Here is a 19,549-nt window from a genome sequence, read left to right as displayed (position 1 = left end):
CGGATGATGCACTAAATTAATGGAAAAAACAAAGTGTGGAATGTTGGACACTTCATGCACTCAACTGTTGCAGCTTTAATTATGTAGCGGAGGGGAAGGGGCTGTCAGACTCCGATGTTAAATGACAAAATAACCTTATATAATATATAATTCACGCACTACATGGATGAGTACATAGTGCATAAGTACATAGTGTATAAGTGCATAGTGTATAGTGAGTCATTTGGGACGCAACTATGGTGTTCTTTTTTTTTTTTTTTTTTAAATAAACTGAATGTGCCCTCTTCTGACAGAGTGATTGAGGCATTGAGCAGGCCAGTATGAATGAAGTGCTTGTAATATCTGTTTGCTCCAGATGGGGGTGGTGATGTACAGTGAAGATCCAAAAGTGCGCTTCCTCCTCAATCGTCATAGCAACAGTGAGACCCTTCTGCAGGATATTTTGTCCACCCCATTCAACGAAAGACCAGGAAATAATATAGGTTTGTTTGTGTGTTTTCATTTTTAATTTTGATGTTGGTGTACCATGAGTAAGTATGTTAATGTCTAGGTCATCCCCCCCCACGTTCCACAGTAATGAGAGTATTGGAGGGGGCTTTAACTGTGACAAAACATAAGTTTAAACTATTTAATTTGCTCAAAATATTTAATACACAGACATATATATATATATATAAACTCACATATATTATGTTAACACAAACTTTTATGTTAGATGTGATTAATCGTGATTAATCGATTTGACAGCCCTAATATATATATATAAAAATACAATTTTATAAAAATTAAATTTAAAATGTAATTATATAATTGTTTTAATTACAAACACACAGTATTATTATGTTGAATGTGAGTGCACTGATATTTTCTGCTTTTATGTGTAGGCCGGGCAATGACATATGCACGTCAGTTTTTGCTGAGCACGCCAGCAGGTCGAAGGTCTGGCGTTCCTGGAGTGGTTGTTATTATTGCTGATGAGAAATCAACTGATGATCTTAGTCAACCCGCTGCCGCTGTTAAAGCCGATGGTAAGCCACACAAAATCAGACTCAACACATTAAATTTACACACACACAGCACAAACCACACCAGCTGCTCTTTCCTATGTACATATGAGTGAGTTAGCGCTGTAATAACTTTGTCCCTCAGGTGTGACAGTGTTGGCTGTAAGAATTGGACGTGCAGACCCTAGAGAGCTGCTTTTGGCAGTGACTGATGGCAGCACTCAGAATCTGCTCTATTCTCAACACGCAAATCAGCTCTATGGCCTCCACCCTGACCTGGCAGACCTCCTCTGTGGCCTTGCACGAGGGACCGGTGCCACGGTCAGATATAATCCATCCGTCTAGCTGTCATATATGTTGTAACATAATTTTTGTTTTTTTTAAATATGATGCTTGCTTGGCCTGAAGCCTGCGAGAGTCATGATACATCAGAAGGCTTTAAACCTCTTTGATCTCTATTGATGAGAAAAGAAGACCTGGCACAATAAAGACTGACTTGTTGTCTATAAAGACTGGCACAATAAAGAATGACTGATTTTTTTGTCTCCTTTTAGACAGGACCTTGTAATGTAGAGTGCCCCAGGGTAAGTGTGTATTGAAAATACACACACATACACAAACATAATTACACATAAAAACTGCATATACACATAAGCAAGTTTGTTTTTGTGTACATCTGCACATCAATATGCAACTTCTATCAAAAACGCTGTTTGACTTGTGTCTTTGTTGCAGGGTGATAAAGGGGAACGGGGTCAGAAGGTAATAATTGTTGTGGTGTCTTTCTTTTTGTTGTTGCACATAATAATTTCAAGTTGACTCGTTGACGTTTATTTTTACTATACATTGTGTCTTTTTGTGTGTATACAGGGTGAGAGAGGCAGAGATGGAGTGGATGGAAGGAAAGGCGAGCCTGTAAGTTCATCTGCATGCACATTTAGCTGTGTTTGTTCATCTACACAATGGGATTCATTAATTATTGCTTAGAAACAATTTGTTTCTATGTGCTTGAGTAAATGTCTGTGTGATTCTGTGTGTATGGTTTATAAATAGGGTCGTGATGGTTTACCGGGTCGTGAGGGCCCCAGAGGACCAGAGGGGCCACCAGGTCAACCAGGCAGTGGTCTGGGAGTGAGAGGAGAGAAAGGCGAGAGAGTAAGTGGCACTTAATTATGCATACACACATATGCACACAGATAACACTAGTTGATATACTCTCCTCCTCTCTATTTGTTTCCGTCCATCTTTTTCAGGGTTTCCCAGGATTGGACGGCAGTCCAGGTGTTCCAGGTCGATCTGGTGCAGTTGGACTACCAGTAAGAATGAAACATGAATAATGTAATGAAGTGGTGCTGTTAAAACGAGTATTTATGGATATATACACATCTAAATACATAGCATGAATGATAATAATCAGACCTGGGTGCATAATGAAACCTCTTAATCTCTTATTTGTTTAAATTCCCTTTAAAACAGTGCCACTTAAAATATTAAAGATAAAAAAAATATTTCTAACATAGGTTCATTGTGTGATGTCATTCTGTTGCTTTAGGGCAGTCAGGGATTACCAGGTGTTAGAGGAGACCCTGTGAGTACTCACTAACAAACTGTACATGTGTAGACATTCAAAAAAACATTCAAAAACTCTTACAAAATGTTTTATGTTTTGTTTTACAGGGAGAACCAGGTATTGCAGGGCCTCAGGGATTGAAGGGCGAGAAAGGTGAAAGGGTAAGAGTGATATTAAAATTAATTGCTCACTGCTCTACTCTATCCCTTGATTTAGCAGGTTTTAAATATATTTACTACAGGGGGAACCTGGATCTGCTGTTGGAGGAGGTTTACCAGGCCGTAAAGGAGAGCCAGGAATCCCAGGGATCCCTGTAAGAATCACAAGAAAATCACTTTCACCTGCACAATGACAAAAAAGCTGCATGTATGAGTACTTAATGTAATCAAGTAAACAGCAGGGTTATTACATTACCCGTTCTATGTCTCTCTGTACTTTTAGGGCACTCCTGGTCGTCCAGGTGTGGATGGGGCAAAAGGAGAGGCAGGTCCACGAGGTCTACCTGGTCAGGATGGTCGCCCTGGGTTGTCAGGCTCTCCAGGACTTTCTATTAAGGTCAGAATCTATTGCCTTTTTTGCTAAAGGTGTTTCCCAATGTGCATTATGGCCCCTCTCCACCACCCCAGATATATGCTGTTGCTTAATGAAAGTTTGACAGATGAACTCTTGTCGTGTCAAAGTGATAACGTTTTTCAAAGTGATAATGTTTTATGGGCGTCACCATCTTTGATATTTCTTTGGACACTGTCGCTATAGTTGCTTGTAAGAGGATACAGGCTTGACTCCTGTTGCACGTTCATATAGACAGTATTCAAGATGCCATTGTAAGTTGCTGTGTAAACAGGACATTTTGAAACTCACATCTGTAAGTAAATGTGGTTGTCATCCCCAGAACTGACGTAGCCAAAGTGTATATATTTATGAGTGTGCATATCCATGTGATACCAGAGCTCCCCACAAGGGGCTCGCTCACCTTTCTTTATGCATTGTTTGAGGTCAAAATAAAAATTGTTAAACATCTGCATAGCTGTTAAATGAACCAACTCCAGTCAGTACACAGTGATTATCACACCGCCTGTGTATAGTACAGGTCGTATTTGTTTGCTTATTTTAACTCAGCTATGAAAATATGTCAAAGTACCACTGGCATTTTAATCTACATCAGTATTTTGCAATAATAATAAATTAATTGTTTTCACTGTTTGAAATTTCAGATATGCCTTCAGTCATTCATGTACCTGTCTGTTTTTGTGTTTCATTTCATTTTCCTGCAGGGTGACAAAGGCAGCCCTGGAGAGAGGGTCAGTCGATATAAATTCTTTTCAAAAGATGCCAGGAAAGCCCTTCTCAAAAAAGATGAGAAAACAATTGACAGTATAACAATAATACAGAACAAATATTATGAAATAAGACATCAAGACATCATCAAACTTCTATATTTCTAGAGTAATGCTGTCTAACAGTGAATAAGCATGTTTAGGCTTATTCAATAATTTTAATGATAAATAATATTTTTGACAGTAAATTTAGATGTTACCACAAGAAGAATGTTTTTAATCTTTTTTTGCAGTGTATGTTAATACAAGCAGGAATATTATTGTGTTTATTGCATCCTAAATATTAGGAACATCGTCTTTCATATGCCTTTACCTCAGAATCCATGTAAATATCAGATGGAGCATGAATTTAAAAAAAAAGTTTGGCCTCATTTTAGAAGTTTACCACACTCCACTGATATAAATGAATTTTATGATGCATTTCTAGAGAATTTGAAAGTGATAATCATTTATTTATCGATATGCAGAAGCAAGCACCCTTTCAGAAAAGTGTCCCATGTTGTTTAAGGATTCAACAAGGGCAAACTAATCTAATCACTGTGAGAACTCTTTGATGGCATATCAGGCACATTTCTTAAACGTAAATGTTTGTTCTGTTTTATTTGGATTAATAGGGTCCTCCCGGAGTGGGCAGTGGGGTAGCTGCTAAAGGAGATCCTGGTGAACCTGTGAGTGTTTTCATTATTCATGACAAAGTGGCAGTGTAAATGTAAGTTGCCATGTGTATGTGTGACTGCTGCTGTAAATTGGTTGTGTGTACTATAATGTGTGTTTTTGAGTTTTTATTGAATGCACTGAATGGTATTTGTGTGTGTTTTTAAGGGAAGTCCTGGACCTTCTGGTCCGCCAGGCCTACGAGGACTGACTGGACAAAAAGGAGCTAAAGGAGAAGCTGTATGTTTTTGTCTGCCATTATTTTTTTACATTGCTTGTAAGCTGTTTTATTTGTGTTCGTTTATTGTAAAATGTCAGCTTTTCTTGTCTATGAATGCGTTTCCTTAAAGGGGGGTATCACACAGTTTCTGCCACCATGTTAATCTTGAGTAATATTGCATCCTTCATATCTCCAAAAAGTATTTGGGTTTATCATATTTATAAAAGATATATACACTGTACCAGTGTCAAGCGCAGAACCGGGACTTGTTTACAAAGTATTCATCACTGAAATCCCGAGAACAAACAAACATATGTGCACAACTCCGAAAAACAAACTTCATCCACTTTTCCCTTAAAGGGCTAGTTCAGTGTTTTTTTTTCTAGGCTTGATTGTGTTTTTGGGGCACAGTTTAACATGTTTTAATGCTTCGTTTTTAAAAAAAAGCCGTATTTTTCATATATTTTACCTTTATTCTACACCTCTGTATCCATTGTCATACGAACGGCCTCACCCACTTTGTTGCGTGTTCCCGTCCCCAGGGGCGTTTTGCAGGGTTTATGATGTCACCAACCCGGGAAGAAGCTCGTTGTAGCCCAAACCAGCTGTTTTTGTAGGAATTAAACTGCCATAACTTTAAAAGACAATATCTCTTAAATATCAATATCAAAGTCTTAATGTGAGATGATGTATGCAGCCTTCAAAGGGTGCAGGCCCTGAATTGTGACATAGCCATTGTTGAAAAATCTCTCGGCTCTCGGTATCCCGAACGAATCACGTTGATGGGCGTGCTCTTGATCTTTCTCTGGGTGATGTGTGTGCATACTTATCAGGGAGAAGTGCCTATACAAGGAATTCAACCCTTTTATGATGTCATAAAAATTTTTTTTGGCGAAACATGTCCACAACCGGAAGTTGTATATGTGATGTGATCTGTCTATATGGGCACAGTACAAAACTTTTTCACTAGATGACATCCAAGCTCCATTACTAACCATTTAAGGGCGCCTCCAATTATTTGCGTGATCTGAACCATATATTTCCACATTTTCATACATTTTATGAAGTAGACATCCTATTCAGAAGTAGTATGGGCAGTATGATTTGAATTCAACCTCTCATAAACACATAATTAGAACATGTGTGTTCATTATAGCTCCGTTCTCGTGCTCAGCCTTCTCACAATTACGTTGTATTAGAAAAAAAATCTTTGCTTGCCTTAGTTTACACAGGACTGGCTGCAAATTTGCATGAATACACCTTCATTCTACATGTTATGTGGTTTATTTTGATAGGTGAACTGTCTTTGTAGTGTTAAGAGAGGGAAAGCTATGGACGATTTTTTTTATTTTTTTTTCCACCTCCGCCAGGTGTGTTCTTTACATTAGAAAAAGACAGTCTTTTCAGCTTGCCACTATAAATCGCTATTTTTCTGCACTTTACAGGCGAATTTTGCCAAGATATTTTCAGAGATGATAGACAAGATGATATAAAATAATAATTTAATGAAAACCCAATTCTGACCAAAAAAATGACATTCATTTTTTGACTTTACTGAAAACGTTCCATCGTGACATCCGAAGGATTTTCCCAGATCGCATCACATATTTGGCACAGAAATACTACGTCATACTGTACGTCCAACTTGTGTTTTGAAACTTTGGCCATGTTTAGCATGAGAATGCAACTCTTTAACAGTGTAAATAAGTCAGAATGCATGAAATAGCATTACACCCCCCCTTTAACCTGGCCTGTGTGTATGATGGTATTGCAGGGTGAGAGCGCTGAGGGTAAACCAGGCCCCCAAGGAAACACCGGAGACCCTGGTGATCGGGTATGGAAATCTTGCACTAATATATTTCATGCTTACTCTAACATTTATTCTCATTCTTCTTTTATTCTTGCATTTTTGTTTCAGGGTCCCCGGGGTCCTCCAGGTGAAATCGGAAGTAAGGTAAAGAACCGAATCAATCTAGACTTTATTGTGGCTTGTGTCAACCAACATTGATTCATATCCAACATATGAATCAGTTGAAGTTTTGTTTTTTTATTGTTTCTTCAGGGTGACCGAGGACAGACTGGAGCACCTGGTTTAGATGGAGCCAAGGTGAGTATGTGTCTATGCAAGATATGAAGCATTGCTCATCTATCACTGTATCCAGATTTGTACCATATTCCTTGTGCTCTTTTGTGTTTTTTTCATGCTTATTTTGAATGCGTTATCTATGCTAACTTAAACACATTTATTGTTTATTTATTTATTGTACAGCAATTTTGCTATTTAAATGAGTTAATTTTGATGTTTTTTAGGGTGACAGAGGCATTCCAGGTCCAGCAGGAGAAAAGGTGTGCCCTTAAGCTACATAAGATATATCTAAGATATAGCATAGATATCTTTTTTATAAGAGAGCTGTGGGTAATGCTGTACTTGTTTGTGTCTGTTTTTGTTTGTATGCTAGGGAGATAAAGGTTCAGCAGGCCTCCCTGGACCTCAAGGACTGAGGGTGAGTGACTGCACAAGCCATGATAAGTCACAAGCCATGTGAAAATGCATGAGTGTACATGCATGTTGTAAATTATTTATTACATGCCCTCAGGGTTTGCCAGGGAGCAATGGCCTTCCTGGAGAGAAGGTAAGTAAAGACGCCAGTTCAACGTACAGCATTAATCTTGTGTTTGTGTGTGTTTGTATATAAATATACACACACAAATGTATACACATTGATATACTTTATATTTCTTTATGCGTCTTTGTTTGCTATAAGGGCAACGAGGGTGCAAAAGGGGAACCGGGAAGCAGTGTAAGATCAGACTTTTCATTTTTTTTTTATTTATATGAACATTTCATGCATTTGTAATTGTCCTCTTGATGGTGACGTTGTTCACTGTGGATTTTTTTTTTTTTTTTTTAGCAGGGTCCAGGTTCATTTGGGAGAAAAGGAGAGCGGGTATGACTTTTGAGAACAATGCAGAGGCTCTGTCTGTGTCAGATAACAGCATTTCCATTTTATTCTTAAGTCTGTCTTTTTTTATACTGACATTCAGATGGTACAAACCGACCAAAATCTGATTTTTAATGCCAAAGTTCCATTCAAAACTTCAACCATTTTAACTCTCTTCTTTTTCTTCTTTTAGGGTGAAAGAGGCCTTCCAGGTGCTGATGGTGCTAAAGGTGATAAAGGAGATGCTGGACAAAAAGGGGAAAGGGTGAGTTTTGTGAATGAATGAAGGTGTTCATCTGGGAAACCGCCTGCCCTTATGAGATAATGACATTTTAAAATCAAAATTACACTTGTTGACATTTAGTTTGCTTATGGTGATCACACGAACTTGTGAAATAAAAGCTATTATTATTATTATTATTAAAAAAAATTTCCAATGGATTCATAAGATTAATTTCAAGGTACAACTGAAATTGTGAAACTGCATGATTGAAACTTTCTAATCTGTCCCACAGGGTGCCACTGGAGCAGGAGAGACTGGCCAACCTGGACCTAAAGGTGACCAGGGCGATCGGGTAAGTTTGTCTTCATGATACACTAGATTAGGGATATCACAGTAAGGAAATTTTCACACCGGTATATAAACTTGTGACAACACTGGAATTACCAATTACAAGGCGGGGGGGGGGCAAGTCATTAGCTTATAAATTTTCAATCACGTGTACTCTGTGTATAGAGAGTGGAGGTACTGACCGCACATTTTACAGGATAAGATATTTGTCGCTCAGGATCTGTTAGCACCAAATCCTCCACCATCGTCTTGTCAGTCATCTCTCCTTAATCTCTTTACGCGATAAGTGAAATCTGATTCCTGCTGCACTGCACTGTGCGCTTTCAGTTTATAATTGTAGTGTCTGTTATCCAGCTGAACTAAATGGTTTTTATTTCTATAAAAAACTCAAAATGACAGTGTGGGTGGTGCCGTGGTGGCCAAGTAATGTAATCGGTATATGGCCAAACACCGTGTAACACCAGTAGCAAGCCTACACTAGATTTGCATTTGCAGATGGAAATACCAGAGCATGCAAGGCAGTAAAAGTATAGCAGTAAAGCTTTGGTTTTAGGCTTTGGTTCTGTGCAAATGAAATGCAGAATCAACTGCTATAGTAGTAGTCGTAGCATTCAACATACTCCTAGTTGTCTAATAAACCTGACATTGTATATTACAAGTATTTTTGTCTATTTGACAAATTGCCTTTTTTCCCCTCTTTTGTCACTTTGGATAAAAGTGTCTACTAAATGCATAAATGTAAAAATCTAAATGTAACTTCTTGGTTTTTTTGTCTCTTGTGCATGAGAATCAACACAAAGTGACACCATATTTGCAGTGGAAAAAAGACCAATCACATTTCATTATGCAAATAAATGCATGAAAGAAAAATAATTGCAATTTCATAATAACATTATGGATATCAAACTAACAGTTCTTTTTTTTTATTTAATACATTTCTTTGAAAAGTACAGTATAAAGTTTACATAAACTAGAAATAGATAACATCTACATTTCCCTCATCCTAGCAAAAAGAAAGAAACACACTAAATTCATCAATAGCTGTTTTTTTATTTACACAGGGTCTTGCTGGATTGTCTGGAAAACCTGGTGCAAAGGTAAAGTGTCCCCTTTAAACTGTCTCTCTCACTCCAGTGACTCCAGAACATATGTTCATGCAAATGACTCTGCATTAGCCTGAATAAGTTGTCATACATTGCTCAACCTCTTTTCTCTGTGTGCCTCTAGGGCAGTCAAGGTGACCCAGGGGAGAGAGGAGAGGCAGGCAGTCCTGGTGCACAGGGGCCCATGGGCCCCAGAGGGAAAGATGTGAGAGTCTACACACATTTATACATGAACACAGGCCTAAATGCTGCTTCTAACAACTTCATCTGCAAATAATACTCACCAGCTAACATTTTTTGGGTTTAAGTGTGTCTGTCATACTTAATTCTTTACCCTAAACATGTTAGATTAAAAGTTTCTGAAAGTTACTACTTTTACTACCACTATCTACTTTATTAGCCCTGTGACTATTCTGTTTTTTTGTTTTATTTAATGTGTTTTTTAACATTTAACTCTTTCTTGTTTTTCTTCTAACATCTTTCTTTCTCACAGAAGTAACAAGTAGTCAAGGTAATAGGTGTCTTCAGATGCTACTCCATACTCCTTTAATGCAACTGTATTTGCACCTGTGGTCTCAGAAATATGAATTTGTATTGTTATACATGTGAGTGTAATTATTTTAGTGAATAAGATGTGATAAACTGTTATTTTAACAGTGCATTTCATGAAGTCTAATCTCGTTTTATTTCTTAGGGACTAAAAGGAGACAAAGGAGAGGATGGTATTTCAGTATGTTTGATTTTTTTTTTTGTCATTTCTTTATTTGTGAGTATGTTTTTTTTTTTTTGTATGCAATGTTACTCTGTTTCTCTTGTCTTACAGGGAGAATCAGGGTTGCCAGGTAAACCAGGGGAGAGAGGTCTAAGAGTGAGTATGCAGATTTGTTATGTGATGTTACAAATCATTTTACCTTGTATTCCAGCCACATCCTAAATGTGTTCCTTTAATATTTAAGGGACTACCAGGTCAATCAGGTCAACCTGGGCCAAAAGGAGACACGGGTGATCCGGGGGAAGATGGACGAAATGTAAGACATATGGCTGCCTAAATGTATTACATCCGAATTAAGGCTTGGTCACGCTTAAGTAAATATTTGCAAACTTTCTTTTTGCACCATAATTATTTATACTCTGAATATAGTCTGAATTTTATTCCTGAATGACTCATTCACGTGTTAATACACAGTGCAACGTTAAAGCATTAGGAATAGGAATATTAATAAAACAGGTAATAGATTGATAGTGAAATAGAAACATTAATATATTTCCATTTTGTCAGCAAATTCATGGCATACAATTTCTTTACATCCTTTATTTGTAGCCGCTATATCATATAGTTCCTTGTATATAGCGACCAGTGATACTAAGAGCTCAATGTATTCAGACCCATGACCCCAAAACTAAAATCTTATTGGTTAATGAGATTTCTCTACAACCATACAGTTAAAAACATCAACATAGCCTCCAAATAAAACAACAACAGATCACCACTGCAAGATATTTATCACTATTGGGCAGAGGTCGCGTTAACCGAAAATTTTCCGTCATTGACGGAATTTTTTTATCAATGACGGAAAAATCTGAAGGCCGTCCGTCATGGTGACAGATTACACTCAGGGTGATCTACTGTAAATTGTAAGTGTAATTCACACCCCTGTTCAGTTGGTGGCGAGTGCGCTCCAATGTAGCAGCAGAGCACTGGATCCAGAACAAAAATAAAACTGGCAGGAATCTTTTGCTATGCATTTGATACAGTACCCAGAAGCTACAACTCTCTATCACGCCACATTAAAGAGCGCCAAAACGGTATTTATTGCTTGAATTTCTTAATGAAATGGACAGAATTTGAAATCTGAGACTTTTCTTCCATATCAAAAGCAACACAAAGCGTTAAGCCTATTGCGATTTATTGGATGGGAGGCGCACAATGCACTGTTTAATCATCAACTGAAAACAGCATAGCCTACCAAGAGATCAACTATGGTTTACGAATCGATATTGGTCTCATGAATGCGCAAAACAGCAAGGAGACATTTTAATTGTTTATTAATAAAGTAATGTTTTCTGAATCAGTGTCGGCTGCAAAGATGAAGTTGATATTGACTATCATCTATGGATGCGCTAGAGAGAGAATGCACTTCATTCGGTTTAGTCTACATAATCAGAGTAGCCTATTTCTTTTCATTTTGAATTAATTCGTTTTCGTTAAAGTAGGTATTTAAAGCTTTCTGTAGATATATTTCTCATGTAGCCTATGTGAGGCAAGCAGCCGCTGAGTTTCGGTTCATTTAGCCTGTAAGACGCGCTCCAGTTCACGCGCCAGTGATCGCGCCCGCGCCTCCATGTCATGATTATATTGTCTGTTATATTTGCTTCTTATTTATTACATCCAGGCAATTGGTTAATGAAACATTGATTAAAATTAAGATACAATTTTTACAAAACGAAATTCACCTTAAAGAAAGGCTTTCTACAAAATAAAACTTAATGAAGTGTTTAAAATCATGTCTGACCCACTCCATGTCTCCGGATATACTGCGCATTTCATGATGCATCTTACTCATGCTGTTAACTTTTCATAATCAAATAGATGAATTTAAAATATATCATAGGACTATTTAAACATAAATATGAAACTACGTGTTTTTAATGGCTACCAACACGTAGCCTATACAACAGTCACGTTACAGAGAAATTTCACGTGTGAATTACCCGTCATTTTAATTTTCATATTTTAATTATAATAACACATTTAATTGCTTTTATTTTTGTTCAAATTTTATAATAACACATTTAATTGCTTTTATTTGTGAACAAAAATAAAAGCAATTAAATGTGTTATTATAATTAAAATATGAAAATTAAAATGACGGGTAGTAATAGATTATGACGGAATTTTTACGACCCTGTCCGTCAAAATGACGGGCAATGTTAAAGTCTAACGCAACCTCTGCTATTGGGTTAGATTATTGGGTTCCTTGTCTGGTCATCTGATCAGAGCTATGTTTTGTGCAGGGTACCCCAGGCACCACCGGACCAAGAGGCCCAAAGGGCGAGCAGGTGAAAGCTGAAAAACTTGTATCACAAATGCAATCATGTTTAGACCACCACACAAACAATGACATTTTCATCAAACTATCTTCATTATGGGTAATTACAGGGAATACAAGGTCCCCCTGGGCCGCCTGGAGATGTGGTATGTTTTTAAATTATTATCATCTCTTTATACTTTTTTTGTACACCCCCCTTATGTAAGTAGTTTTTGCTTTTTGAAATCTTTTGAATTTGTTTATTCTGTTAGACGACTGGAGAGAAACAGCTAAAAGGTGACAGAGGAGAAAAGGTACAGTAAAATGTTCATAGTCTTTCAATTCTGTCTATCACGCATATTCTGATTTTGTCACTGTGATACTCGTTCTAACACCAGGGAGAGGCAGGTGACCCAGGGGAGCACGGGGCTAAAGGTCAAAAGGGTGAAGCAGGAGCTCCAGGCTCTGCAGGACCAAGCGTAAGTCAGCAGATCAAACAGTAGGTGTTATTGAGAGTAATAGGATTTTTATATAAAATCATTTGTTTGTTTTTTTTAGGGTCCTGAGGGGCAGCGTGGGCTACCAGGAGCCAGAGTAAGTACCTCTCTTTTGTGCTTTTGCGCCTTTTAGCCATTTACATATTTCTTTAATCTGTTTGTCTACCTGGTTTTGTCTTTGTGGCCACGTACACACTGACTCTAAATATAGTGATATACACACAGTACAGTTATTTATGGCAGTGACAACCTCAGTATACAACCAAATTCTTTCTAAACATTCTGATAACTAAATTTTCATTAAATCTGTAGAACCACAGTGAATAACTAGTCATTACTTTTGATGGCAGTCTGTAATATCTAATTCTATTTTATGTTTCTTCTAGGGTGACCCAGGCGATAGGGGCAGTCCAGGAGAAAAGGTAAGAGAGCTGGGTTTCTCTGTTTACTGTGGGATGTCATGCTGTCTTTCTTTTCTGTGGCTACTGTGTCCAGGCTGTAGATTTCCAGAGGAATGAAGTGTTCGACCCTCCTGTCCCAAAACAAAATCAATCATTCTTTTTGAGATCATTAACATGACCACAAGACATTAAATATGAAACATATTTAGCAAAAAACATTTTTTTAAAAATCATGTGTGTACAAGTGACAGGTCCTGACATCCCTGACAGGAAGTAGTAATATCCTTGTGGTTTAAGATCTCTGCATCTTAATGCAAAGGCTGCAAGTTTAGTTTTATACATGAGTGGTAATCGTTAAACACCTCACGGGCCCATTTAAATTTTGATTCAGAAAATCATGATGCTCTTACAAAACAAGATTCGATGCATCAATTTTTCAACTATGCCTTTTGGCCACAAATCATTTGAAATAAATCATTCAGTAGATTTAGGGTTCGCTTTGCTCTTTCCAGCATATGTGGAAGTTATGGGTTGCTTAAAGGTTCTCTGTTTGGATTTGACAGACGTGAACAGACTGTTGTTTCTTTCTTTTCTTTAGCACACATAAAATATGATTTTGTGAAAAATTCAAATGAGTGTGGCAAATATTTTACAACACTTGTCTGTAATGTTTTGCAGTTTACATATTTCAATGAAAAACTACATTTAAATAAATTAAAATTATAATTATTGTTCATTATTATAATTTGTTTGGTGAATGCATTATAATCCATCTGGGAATGTTTTTTGTCCCCAGCTCTAATTGCTAAGATCATTATCTAGCTTAATAACTGTTGTGCAAAGCATTTATCCCAAAGCTGCTAAATAATAGAACTGTGCTTAAAATCTTTGTATTCTTATATTATATACTCTACCATTTAAAAGTTTGGGGTCGGGAAGATTTTTAAAATATTTTTGAAAAAAGTCTCTTATGATCACCAAGGCTGCATTTATTTGATCAAAAATATAATAGAATTTTTTACAATTTAAAAATATCCTTTTTAAAATCCCCTTGTAGTCAATAATTTTATCCCTTATGTGGCAAATTAGCTCAAAATAAATATGAATAATTAATCATAACTAGTTATAATTAATTATTAATATTTGAATCAGTTAATAAAATTAACTTAATGTAATAAAATTAATATTACAATCAATTAACCTGTTGTTCAATGAACACACAGTGTTAATTGTTTATTAACTAAGAAATGTTCATTTCCAGGTTATGGGAAATAACAATCTTATTCTACTAAAAGCCTGTAGTCAGGACCGACATGAATAGGGACTCCCGTATATGAGCGCAAAACACGGACAACCTTACGTGTGACATGAACAAGACTTTATTAACTAGACTAAACACTTAAACTACTCTAACATTCACACACATACATGCATACAGTTTACCAAGAGAGAGAGAGCTAAAGCAGAGTACAGGAAGCAAGAGGTTACAGCATTGTTGGACATTCAGCAGATCAACAGCCTTGAGCAAACCATCAGTTTTAATTTTAACCGGCCCTTCTTTAAAAGGGGTAAGGATACTCAATGTATCCGATAATGAGACTAAGTTTGATACTTGCATGTCTCTCCAAGTTGAATTAAAGTGTCCTGATGCAATTTGTGGAGGCTCCCGTTGAATCTTTGCTGATATTGTCTTGATGAAAGAGAACCAGTTGGATTCAGAGGATCTTTGGTGAATGGAAGGTCTAGGCCGAGGCCTGGCACAAGCTTGGGGTTCCTTAGAAGCTTCTAGCTTCTTAAAGCATCATCTTGACGTCAGCATTTGTCAGTAAAAGAAAAGAAGAGGAGGAAGAGCAGGAAGAGAGGAGTTTGATCTTGTGTTCAGTGAATATAAGAGGTGAAGAGGTCACACCCTCTTAAGGTGTCTGAGCCAATAAGGAGTTGCCCCCTCGGAGGGAAGTTTTACGAGTCTTTGTTCTGTAGCAAGATATTAGCATAAGACACTGGATTGGATGAATGAGAAAAGAACCCTCTAAATTCTTATAATACTAATGTGTCACAGAGTTAGTAACATGTAACATAAATTACCAAATAGGAAATTAAAGTTGGAGTCCGTAGATACCAAACATGCTGCCAATGTGATCTCAGTCAACTATACATTTGCAACTATGGAACATTAATACCAAAATAGTTCAAAAGAGAGAATTAATACATAGAATAAAGCCTATAAAAGTAAAGTAGTGATATGGGAAAATTGGATACATGTTTATACATTTCCCAAGTGGCTATATAGAGAATACATAGGATTAAGAGAGTTTATTTGTCCTTCTCAGAAAGAATGAGTCACTGGTCTCTGCAAAATTGTTCCTGATCGTAAAAGGTCCAAGTATCTGTAACAGGACACCTAGTTCTTCCTGTAGTTTAGCTAGTTTGGGATGCTAGTTGCAGTTTTAGGGGGATGGGTTCACAGAGCTTTGATAAAGTGAGTTCATAGGTAATTCATTAACTATATTGAATAATTTTGTGTGCCTGATTAGTCCAGACGCTACATATATCCCCCCTTTTGATCGTTGTTGTTCTTTCTGTGGACAACAGCGAGCGACATTGAAGGTGCAGAAAGATCAGGCACACCACTAGCACACAAGGCTGGAAGGCTGTGATGGACTCTGGTTGTATGTGTCTCCTGGAGTGGTGATCGTTCCCTGGTGGTTGACGTAGCCAGTAGGCAAGCTCAGGTCTCTGAGCTGGTGCTGCAGGAATCAAGGCAGCCAGTGCCTTGACCGTGTGTCACCTGTCAGTTAGTGTTGGTACAGTTAATGCGGGCAAGATGTTTGCTGGTGGCAAGGTTCAGGTCTCTGAGCTTGCTCAGCAGGTGTCGAAGTGGCAGGTGCCTTGACAGTGTCACCTGTCGTCTGGACGCCTGTGGAGCAGGTGGTTGTAGGAGGAGGTTACAGGAGTTGTAGTGTGAAGAGGGTTTCAGACTCACCTAGGTCTGATGGCAGAGGAGCAACCGGTGATTGTAGCCTCTGCTCTCAGTCAGAGGCAGTCTGAAGTTTGCAGTGTCACTCTGCTCTTGTGGTGTGGCTGGCTTGAGCAGGGCTGCGTGGTGTTGTGTGAGTGGTCAGAATCTTGTGCTTCTGAGTACTTCTCAGGTAAGAACTGTTCAAGAAGCTCTTTTACTAGCATTAGAAGCTCCTGTGGGTCCAATGCAGGCATGTCCATTCGTCCTTGTGCAGCATCTGGATGGCTGCTGTGTGAAGGGCGTGGATGAGGAGGTGGTTGCTGCCTGCTGTTGGAGGTCCTGCGGGGTCTGCAGGATGAGGATGCTCCCATCCATGGCTTCTTCCTGTGGTAGGTCTGGTACCTGGGTCTGTCTGAATTAATCTTTCTCCTTCTGAAGCTGCAGAGGATTTCAGGAAATTGTCTGATAAGGTGTCAAGCAGAAGGCTTTGGCTCCCCCCCTCTGTACCTCTGTGCTTGGCTGGGGGAGGTTCTTCTGCTGACTCCATGTGGTGAAGTGAGATGTTTCTCCTGCAGTGGTTCTGTTTGCTGCAGGTAAGAGAGTCTCAGTTCTCTTTTCTTCTGTGTCTCTATTCTGTCAGGGTCCTTGTGTCTGTCCCGAGCCTCCATCTCTAGCTGGTCTATGTGGCTTTTAGCATGCATCAGCTCCTAGTGAGTCTCTGTGATCTGGAGTTTGAGGTTGTTCACCTCCTGTTTCAAAACAGTGAGGATGTGGGCCAGGAAGAAGTTGACTTCAGTCAGATCATTGTGACCATACCTCTGGTTTGAGTCATCTGCCTTTACTTCTCTTCCATCTTTGTCCAGTTGCTTTTGGCTCTGGTGCTGTAATTGATCAGCAGCACTGGTTAGGAGGGTGTTCCTCACGACACCTAGCCAGTCCTTTGGTCTGCCATCTGGGCAGTTAGGCTGAGCATCTGCAACATTTAGGCACGCTTGTGGTGAGAGTAAGGGCAAGAGACTACTGCAAGATCAAACAGAATTTAGGGCTAAAGGCACAGTGAGCAGCCAGGTGTATAAAATACAGCTAGGTTTAACAAATGACTTAAGATGGTTCTTGTGGTCAAATTATTTCTTAGTATTTCTTACTGATGGCTCACGACAGGCTTGACCTCTGAACAAATAGGAAAGAAAAAGGGAGAGGAAGAAGAGAGCTTTCCTATTAGATTCTGCTTATTAGTGGTGCTCAAAATTATGCCCTAGTAATTGTTCAGATTACTTTTGTAGCTGGTTCATAAAATTGAAGCAACTGTTGTAAATAAACAAAATCAAGAAGGAGAGTATGTCTAGTTGCTTGTGGTTATATTGGGAAATTAAACCACAGAAGAAAAAAAGGAAGATGTAAGTAAATCACAAAGATGAAAGAAATAATACTAGTAAAAATTAATAGCTGACTGCTATTATAATTAAAATCAATAAAAAGATTTAAAGAAGTGACTAAAACAGCAGAATGGGTTTAGATCAGTTCACACTGCATACACACAAGCTGTAGTTAAAGGCTTCACATAAATGATGCTAACCACTAACTGTAGAAGCTATTATTTAGCTTAGCCTGAGGTGCAGGGCTGCTAGGTGAGGTTAGCTTAGCCACCCTAGCCTGGTTTGTTTACAATATGGCATCACAGGGTGATGAGTTAGCACTTCCTGTGACAAGTCGTTGTCATGGGAACCAATGCACATCTGAGCAATTCAAACAGTTTATTGAGACTGTCTGCTCATTTCAAACAAGTTACGTATAGAGTTAAAATGTGACGCTTATACTTTCAGATTTTCAAAAACTTGATTTTACATTCAGTAAAATGCAAATATGTTTTGCCATTTGCAAATTTTACTCATGTAAACTCTTCTCTCTACTTTAAACAACGTCTTGTACTTGTTTAAAGGGTAATTACACAGTTTGCTGTAAGTCAAAGCTTGTTTAAGCATATATAGTTAAGTCCGTCTTGTGCATGAATACTGATGTTCCTTTCAGCGAGTGAAACACAGTTTTGGTCAAAAGGTAGCTATGCTTGTAGGTGCAGGCAAAGTTTAGATGAATGACATCAATCTTAACTATAACAGGGGAGCATTACCCAAATCTACATTTATATAACACTGTACTGAGATTCATTCATCAGAAACAGGTTAAGCAATACTGCAATTGGTATTTCTCCAACCAAAGCAGAATAATCAATTCTGGTACAGTTTACATGCCGCTGAGCTGAGATTCCTTCGTCAACACAGGCTTACGCTCTAATACTGAAATTAGGATTTCTTCGCTAAAATCAGATTAACTTTACACTGATACCATTTGAACATATGCTAAAATGTGTCAAGAGTAGACTCTTTCAGTTACAGTAGAGATGTCAATTCAAGCCATCACTTTATCAGCATCTAACAAGCCAGCAATTAGTGACCAAAATGCGCATCGTCTGACATATTCTGACTGGAATTATCAAATGCACACTTTTAAATTGACAGTGGTTTAAGCTCATAATCTTTGTTTATTCATGCCCGCATTCTCCACCATTTGTAGCAAATTAGCTCAAAATAAATATGAATAATTAATCATAACTAGTTATAATTAATTATTAATATTTGAATCAGTTAATAAAATTAACTTAATGTAATAAAATTAATATTACAATCAATTAACCTGTTGTTCAATGAACACACAGTGTTAATTGTTTATTAACTAAGAAATGTTCATTTCCAGGTTATGGGAAATAACAATCTTATTCTACTAAAAGCCTGTAGCCAGGACCGACATGAATAGGGACTCCCGTATATGAGCGCAAAACACGGACAACCTTACGTGTGACATGAACAAGACTTTATTAACTAGACTAAACACTTAAACTACTCTAACATTCACACACATACATGCATACAGTTTACCAAGAGAGAGAGAGAAAGCAGAGTACAGGAAGCAAGAAGTTACAGCATTGTTGGACATTCAGCAGATCAACAGCCTTGAGCAAACCATCAGTTTTAATTTTAACCGGCCCTTCTTTAAAAGGGGTAAGGATACTCAATGTATCCGATAATGAGACTAAGTTTGATACTTGCATGTCTCTCCAAGTTGAATTAAAGTGTCCTGATGCAATTTGTGGAGGCTCCCGTTGAATCTTTGCTGATATTGTCTTGATGAAAGAGAACCAGTTGGATTCAGAGGATCTTTGGTGAATGGAAGGTCTAGGCCGAGGCCTGGCACAAGCTTGGGGTTC

At 38.0% G+C, this 19,549-nt stretch overlaps 1 protein-coding gene across 1 annotated transcript in view; it reads left to right on the top strand.

Annotated features, from left to right (window-relative positions):
• col7a1 (collagen, type VII, alpha 1) overlaps nucleotides 1-19,549 on the top strand; it is a 65,484-nt gene that overhangs the window by 18,447 nt on the left and 27,488 nt on the right. Inside the window, exons 28-63 of the mRNA XM_067374076.1 lie at nucleotides 356-482; nucleotides 885-1,028; nucleotides 1,150-1,325; nucleotides 1,559-1,588; nucleotides 1,740-1,766; nucleotides 1,875-1,919; nucleotides 2,058-2,159; nucleotides 2,258-2,320; nucleotides 2,557-2,592; nucleotides 2,682-2,735; nucleotides 2,816-2,887; nucleotides 3,016-3,129; nucleotides 3,849-3,875; nucleotides 4,526-4,579; nucleotides 4,734-4,805; nucleotides 6,560-6,619; nucleotides 6,704-6,739; nucleotides 6,848-6,892; nucleotides 7,096-7,131; nucleotides 7,245-7,289; nucleotides 7,383-7,418; nucleotides 7,551-7,586; nucleotides 7,701-7,733; nucleotides 7,921-7,992; nucleotides 8,243-8,302; nucleotides 9,360-9,395; nucleotides 9,526-9,606; nucleotides 10,096-10,131; nucleotides 10,225-10,269; nucleotides 10,358-10,429; nucleotides 12,417-12,461; nucleotides 12,562-12,597; nucleotides 12,703-12,744; nucleotides 12,829-12,909; nucleotides 12,989-13,024; nucleotides 13,314-13,349. Of these exons, the coding sequence (XP_067230177.1) occupies nucleotides 356-482; nucleotides 885-1,028; nucleotides 1,150-1,325; nucleotides 1,559-1,588; nucleotides 1,740-1,766; nucleotides 1,875-1,919; nucleotides 2,058-2,159; nucleotides 2,258-2,320; nucleotides 2,557-2,592; nucleotides 2,682-2,735; nucleotides 2,816-2,887; nucleotides 3,016-3,129; nucleotides 3,849-3,875; nucleotides 4,526-4,579; nucleotides 4,734-4,805; nucleotides 6,560-6,619; nucleotides 6,704-6,739; nucleotides 6,848-6,892; nucleotides 7,096-7,131; nucleotides 7,245-7,289; nucleotides 7,383-7,418; nucleotides 7,551-7,586; nucleotides 7,701-7,733; nucleotides 7,921-7,992; nucleotides 8,243-8,302; nucleotides 9,360-9,395; nucleotides 9,526-9,606; nucleotides 10,096-10,131; nucleotides 10,225-10,269; nucleotides 10,358-10,429; nucleotides 12,417-12,461; nucleotides 12,562-12,597; nucleotides 12,703-12,744; nucleotides 12,829-12,909; nucleotides 12,989-13,024; nucleotides 13,314-13,349 (2,148 nt within the window). The remainder of the gene's footprint in view (nucleotides 1-355; nucleotides 483-884; nucleotides 1,029-1,149; nucleotides 1,326-1,558; nucleotides 1,589-1,739; nucleotides 1,767-1,874; nucleotides 1,920-2,057; nucleotides 2,160-2,257; nucleotides 2,321-2,556; nucleotides 2,593-2,681; nucleotides 2,736-2,815; nucleotides 2,888-3,015; nucleotides 3,130-3,848; nucleotides 3,876-4,525; nucleotides 4,580-4,733; nucleotides 4,806-6,559; nucleotides 6,620-6,703; nucleotides 6,740-6,847; nucleotides 6,893-7,095; nucleotides 7,132-7,244; nucleotides 7,290-7,382; nucleotides 7,419-7,550; nucleotides 7,587-7,700; nucleotides 7,734-7,920; nucleotides 7,993-8,242; nucleotides 8,303-9,359; nucleotides 9,396-9,525; nucleotides 9,607-10,095; nucleotides 10,132-10,224; nucleotides 10,270-10,357; nucleotides 10,430-12,416; nucleotides 12,462-12,561; nucleotides 12,598-12,702; nucleotides 12,745-12,828; nucleotides 12,910-12,988; nucleotides 13,025-13,313; nucleotides 13,350-19,549) is intronic.

Source organism: Chanodichthys erythropterus, chromosome 21 (genome assembly GCF_024489055.1).
Source record: "Chanodichthys erythropterus isolate Z2021 chromosome 21, ASM2448905v1, whole genome shotgun sequence".
Lineage (NCBI taxonomy): Eukaryota > Metazoa > Chordata > Actinopteri > Cypriniformes > Xenocyprididae > Chanodichthys > Chanodichthys erythropterus.
The sequence above is the reverse complement of the archived record's forward strand: the minus strand, read 5'-3'. Positions and strand labels throughout refer to the sequence as shown.